Below are 6213 nucleotides of genomic sequence, written 5' to 3' on the forward strand. Positions count from 1 at the left end.
CACACACACACACACACACACACACACACACACACACACACACACACACATATCCTGAAAACAGATATAACATGCACACAAATGACTGTGTGTGTGTGTTCCAGACGGTGTGGTCCGGTTGGTAGGAGGAGACAGTCCATGGGAGGGTCGTGTGGAGGTGTTCCACTCTGGGGACTGGGGTACGGTGTGCGACGACCACTGGACTCAACAACACGCACAGGTGGTCTGTCGACAGCTCGGATACAGGTGTGTGGGTGTGTACTTTCCTTTGCAGACATGGCCACACTTGGAAGAGACAATAGTGCCCGTGTTGAATTTCATTGTTGTTGATTCCTGTAACTAGGGAGTCTCCACTCTGTTCATGTTTTAAAGGTAGACTCAGTGATATGACAACATCATAAATGTCGGAGCTTTATGGTAATCAACAACTACCAAGTTGTACCTTGAAGTTGAAGTAATTTCGTGGTCCACCTCTAGGGGCCATGCAGACGTCATGGCTGACAGAACGTTTGGCGAGGGTTCCGGGCTCATCCTATTGGACGACGTTCGTTGTGAGGGGACGGAGTCATCCCTGCTGGACTGTCACCATGGCATATGGGGCCGTAGCGACTGTTCCCATGGAGAGGACGTGGGCGTCCGTTGCAGAGCCGGAGCTAAAGAAGAAGAGACCAATGAGGTCCCGGCTGTTGCACCTGCCACAGGTGAGCCTGACAATGTGGCCAAACTTCCATCCAGCCCTTTTTTTCTGGGGCCCAGTGACTACAAATAAATATGTGATTTGTATCATGTCTGTGTGTTGCAGGTCCCCTGGTGCGTCTGGTAGGGGGTGGTAGCCATAAGGAAGGTCGTGTGGAGGTGTATCTCCATGGAGCCTGGGGAAGTATCTGTGACTCAGGCTGGAGCAACCTGAACGCCGCCGTGGTCTGCAGACAGCTGGGCCACAGGTGAGTGTGTGTGTCTGTGTGCTTTAGTGTGCACAGACCTACAGTTGAAGTCGGAAGTTTACATACACCTTAGTCAAATACATTTAAACTCAGTTTTTCACTATTCCTGACATTTAATTCTAGTAAAAATTCCCTGTCTCAGGTCTGTTAGGATCACCACTTTATTTTAAGAATGTGAAATGTCAGAATAATAGTAGAGAGTGATTTATTTCAGTTTTTATTTATTTCATCACATTCCCAGTGGGTCAGAAGTTTACATACACTCAATTAGTATTTAGATTTATTGCCTTTAAATGGTTTAACTTGGGTAAAACATTTCGGGTAGCCTTCCACAAGCTTCCCACAATAAGTTGGATGAATTCTGGCCCATACCTCCTGACAGAGCTTGTGTAACTGAATCATGTTTGTAGGCCTCCTAGCTTGCACGCTTTTTCAGTTCTGCCCACAAATTTTCTATAGGATTGAGGTCAGGGCTTTGTGATGGCAACTCCAAAAACTTGACTTTGTTGTCCTTAAGCCCTTTTGCCACCACTTTGGAAGTATGCTTGGGGTCGTTGTCCATTTGGAAGACCCATTTGCGACCAAGCTTTAACTGATGTCTTGAGATGTTGCTTCGATATATCCACAACATTTTACAGCCTCATGATGCCATCTATTTTGTGAGTGCACCAATCCCTCCTGCAGCAAAGCACCCCCACAACATGATGCTGCCACCTCTGTGCTTCACCCCTCTTTTTCCTACAAACATAACGATGGTCATTATGGCCAAACAGTTCTATTTTTGTTTCATCAGACCAGAGGATATTTCGCCAAAAAGTACAATCTTTGTCCCCATGTACAGTTGCAAACCGTAGTCTGGCTTTTTTTTAATGGCGGTTTTGAAGCAATGGCTTCTTCCTTGATGAGCTGCCTTTCAGGTTATGTCGATATAGGACTCGTTTTACTATGGATATGGATACTTTTGTACCTGTTTCCTCCAGAATCTTCACAAGGTTCTTTGCTGTTGTTCTGGGATTGATTTGCACTTTTCGCACCACAATACGTACGTTCATCTCTAGGAGACAGAACGTGTCTCCTTCCTGAACGGTATGATGGCTGCCTGGTCCCGTGGTGTTTATACTTGCGTACTATTGTTTGTACAGATGAACGTGGTACCTTCAGGCGTTTGAAATTGCTCCCAAGGATGAACCAGACTTGTGGAGGTCTACAAATGTTTTTATGAGTTCTTGGCTGATTTCTTTTGATTTTCCCATGATGTCAAGCAAAGAGGCCCTGAGTTTGAAGGTAGGCCTTGAAATACATCCACAGGTACACCTCCAATTGACTCAAATTATGTCAATTAGCCTATCAGAAGCTTCTAAAGCCATAACATAATTTTCTGGAATTTTCCAAGCTGTTTAAAGGCACAGTCAACTTAGTGTATGTAAACTTCTGACTCACTGGAATTGTGATACAGTGAATTATAAGTCAAATAATCTGTCTGTAAAGAATTGTTGGGAAAATTACTTGTGTCATGCACAAAGTAGATGTCCTAACCGACTTGCCAAAACTATAGTTTGTTAACAAGTAATTTGTGGAATGGTTGAAAAACAAGTTTTAATGACTCCAACATAAGTGTATGCAAACTTCTGACTTCAACTGTATGTGTGTTGAAGTAATTGTGTATTCAGTCTATCCAGCATTTTCAATGTTTCTTATCAATTATCTCAGTCTATCATCCTCACACTCCCACCCTTTCTCCTCCCTCTCTCCCTCAGTGGTCATGCGGTAGTGGTGGGTGGTTTCGGTCGGGGAAAGGGTCCCGTCCACCTGGACCAGGTGAGGTGTAGGGGGAAGGAGGACTTCCTGGGGGAGTGTCCATCTCTGGGCCGGAGCCCTGAGGGCTGCAGACAGAGAGAGGATGCAGCGGTGAGCTGTGACCCCGCCCCCCAGGCAACAGAGGGCCAAGTCAGGCCAAGTGAGCGCACCTGTGGAGTGAGGAAGGTTGTGGAGGAAGGGAACGAGAGGAAGAGTGGAGTGGGAGGAGGAGGAGAGAATATACTCGGGTAAGAGAAGCTTTACCTACTGTTCAGATGTGCAGTACAGTATATCATACATGAGAACACATATACACATCTCCCCCTCTTCTCTAGCACGTCGTGGCCGTGGCAGGTGTCAGTGTGGTTGGGTTCTGAGGGGAAAGACGGCCATCCTATTTGCAGCGGAACTCTGATCTCTCCCTGCTGGGCCCTCGCCTCCGCTCACTGCTTCACCAGGTGAGAGCACTTCTCATTTGTCTTTTCTCCGCTCTTTTCTGGACATTTGTTTGCTCATTAGTTTTTGTTGCTCACGTCTTCTTTCTCTGCCTACATTTCTCCCCATCCAATTATCTGTCCCCCTTTTCAAAATCCTTACTCCCCCTATCTCTCCTTTGTCTCTCACTCTTTCTCCCTCACACTCCATCTCTCTCACTCCATCCTCTAGGTTTGGTATTGACCCGTCCCACTACGTTGTGCGCGTGGGGGGTTCTGACCGAACTCTGACCCTGGAGAAAGTGGTGGTCCACAGGAAGTTCAGGTCAGATCAGGGCCCTGGGGGTCATGACCTGGCCCTGCTGAGTGTGCCCAGCCCCAAGGGTCACTGTTTGACTTTTGACCCCCACACCAATGCTGCCTGCCTCCCCACCCCGGAAACTGCGGGTGGCAAGACCCCCTCCTCCTGCATCGCTGCGGTTACCGCAGGCTGGGACGGCCCAGGTACACCTCACCTTCCACTCCCTCAACTCTGATCTCTCAACTACATCCTCGGAGGACATTGATTTGTGGTTTATCTCTTTCCTTCCTACTGTACATCCAGTCTCCCCATTCGCTCACAATCTCTTACTCTTCCTCCAACCACTCCCCTTGTCCCTTCACAGATGCTGTGCTACAGTCCTGGGTACCCCTCCTGTCGTCATGGCAGTGTAAGAAGCGTTATGGGGATGGTTACTCTTCCCACGGCACGCTATGTGCCGGCAGCCCCCCTGACACACGCCGTCTCCACAAGAACAACGGTTGCCAAGGCAACTGGGGTGGCGGGCTGGTGTGCCAGGGAGATGAGGGGCGGTGGGTGTTGACCGGGATTGTCTCCGGGGGTTACGGTTGCAGTGACCCCTCAACCCCGGCCCTCTACACACGGGTCGGCCGGTTCCGGCGCTGGATCGAGGAGGTCACACAGCGGGAGCAGAACACACACAGTCAGGAGCACGAGGAGCTCACACACACGGAGGAGCGGAGCATACTCGCATACGTTTATGACGAGCTGCAACACACACACTCCCAAGAGCAGAGCACACACACTGATGATCAATTCATACACACACAGCATAACAATATCCATACACACGATCACAATGAGCATAAACACACTCACACTCACAATCTGCAAAGCAACACTCACAATGAGCTCAAACACACACACAATCAGCATGCACATACACACACTCACGATAAACACTCCCAGACCCGCGAAGCTGTCACTCACACACACGCCCTGGTCTGATCGATGACACGCCATTGGCTCACCGGCCGTGCCATGTGACTTTCCGAGGAAGAGGAGGAAGAATGGATGATAAAGGAGGAAGAGGAGGAGGACATGTTGGAAAAGAAGGAGGGGGAGAAAGAGGAAAAGACATCAGAGATCAGAGATCCTCCTCTCCCTCTGCCTCCTGACCCAGACGATGTAAACCTCTAATATTCATGTCAACTCTGTCTGATTATTATCATAACTTAGCTGTGGTGTGTGTGTTACGCTAGCTGTGGGGTGTGTGTGTAACACTAGCTGTGATGTGTGTGTGTTACACTAGCTGTGGGGTGTGTGTGTGTTACGCTAGCTGTTTGGTGTGTGTGTTACGCTAGCTGTGGGGTGTGTGTGTAGCGCTAGCTGTGGGTTGTGTGTGTAACGCTAGATGTGGTGTGTGTGTGTTACTCTAGCTGTGGGGTGTGTGTGTAACGTTAGATGTGGTGTGTGTGTGTTATTCTAGCTGTGGGGTGTGTGTGTTACTCTAGCTGTGGGGTATGTGTGTTACGCTAGCTGTGGGGTGTGTGTGTTACGCTAGCTATGGGATGTGTGTGTGTTACGCTAGCTGTGTGTTGTGCGTGTGTTACGCTAGCTGTGGGTTGTGTGTGTGTTACGCTAGCTGTGGGGTGCGTGTGTTACGCTAGCTGTGGGTTGTGTGTGTGTTACGCTAGCTGGGGGGTGTGTGTGTTACGCTAGCTGTGGGTTGTGTGTGTAACACTAGCTGTGGGGTGTGTGTGTTACGCTAGCTGTGGGTTGTGTGTGTAACGCTAGCTGTGGTGTGTGTGTGTTACGCTAGCTGTGGGGTGTGTGTGTTACGCTAGCTGTGGGTTGTGTCTGTGTTACGCTAGCTGTGGGTTGTGTGTGTGTTACGCTAGCTGTGGGGTGCGTGTGTTACGCTAGCTGTGGGTTGTGTGTGTGTTTTAAGCTAGCTGTGGGGTGTGTGTGTTACGCTAGCTGTGGGTTGTGTGTGTGTTACGCTAGCTGTGGGGTGTGTGTGTTATGCTAGCTGTGGGTTGTGTGTGTGTTACGCTAGCTGTGGGGTGTGTGTGTTACGCTAGCTGTGGGTTGTGTGTGTGTTTTAAGCTAGCTGGGGTGTGTGTGTGTTACGCTAGCTGTGGGGTGTGTGTGTTACTTTACCTGTGGTGTGTGTGTGTTTGTGTGTGTGTGTTATGCTAGCTGTGGGGTGTGTTACACTAGCTGTGGGGTGTATGTTACACTAGATGTGGTTTGTGTGTGTTACGCTAGCTGTTTGGTGTGTGTGTGTTACGCTAGCTGTGGGTTGTGTGTGTGTTACGCTAGCTGTGGGGTGCGTGTGTTACGCTAGCTGTGGGTTGTGTGTGTGTTACGCTAGCTGTGAGGTGTGTGTGTGTTACGCTAGCTGTGGGGTGTTTGTGTTACGCTAGCTGTGGGTTGTATATGTGTTACGCTAGCTGTGGGGTGTGTGTGTTACACTAGCTGTGGGTTGTGTGTGTGTTACGCTAGTTGTGGGTTGTGTGTGTGTTATGCTAGCTGTGGGTTGCGTGTGTTATGCTAGCTGTGGGTTGTGTATGTGTTACGCTAGCTGTGGGTGTGTGTGTTACACTAAATCCAATTTATTTATATAGCCCTTCGTACATCAGCTGATATCTCAAAGTGCTGTACAGAAACCCAGCCTAAAACCCCAAACAGCAAGCAATGCAGGTGTAGAAGCACGGTGGCTAGGAAAAACTCCCTAGAAAGGCCAAAACCTAGG

The 6213-nt window shown here is 49.1% G+C and overlaps 1 protein-coding gene across 1 annotated transcript in view; it reads left to right on the top strand.

Moving 5' to 3' along the window:
* Positions 1–4818, top strand: part of LOC110498948 (neurotrypsin-like) — a 39002-nt gene extending 34184 nt beyond the window's left edge. Inside the window, exons 8-14 of the mRNA XM_036955741.1 lie at positions 105–246; positions 478–701; positions 803–944; positions 2702–2989; positions 3077–3199; positions 3408–3679; positions 3841–4818. Coding sequence (XP_036811636.1) covers positions 105–246; positions 478–701; positions 803–944; positions 2702–2989; positions 3077–3199; positions 3408–3679; positions 3841–4463 — 1814 coding nt within the window. The 3' untranslated portion in view covers positions 4464–4818. The remainder of the gene's footprint in view (positions 1–104; positions 247–477; positions 702–802; positions 945–2701; positions 2990–3076; positions 3200–3407; positions 3680–3840) is intronic.
* Positions 4819–6213: the final 1395 nt, after the last annotated feature.

This window comes from Oncorhynchus mykiss, chromosome 20 (genome assembly GCF_013265735.2).
Source record: "Oncorhynchus mykiss isolate Arlee chromosome 20, USDA_OmykA_1.1, whole genome shotgun sequence".
NCBI lineage: Eukaryota > Metazoa > Chordata > Actinopteri > Salmoniformes > Salmonidae > Oncorhynchus > Oncorhynchus mykiss.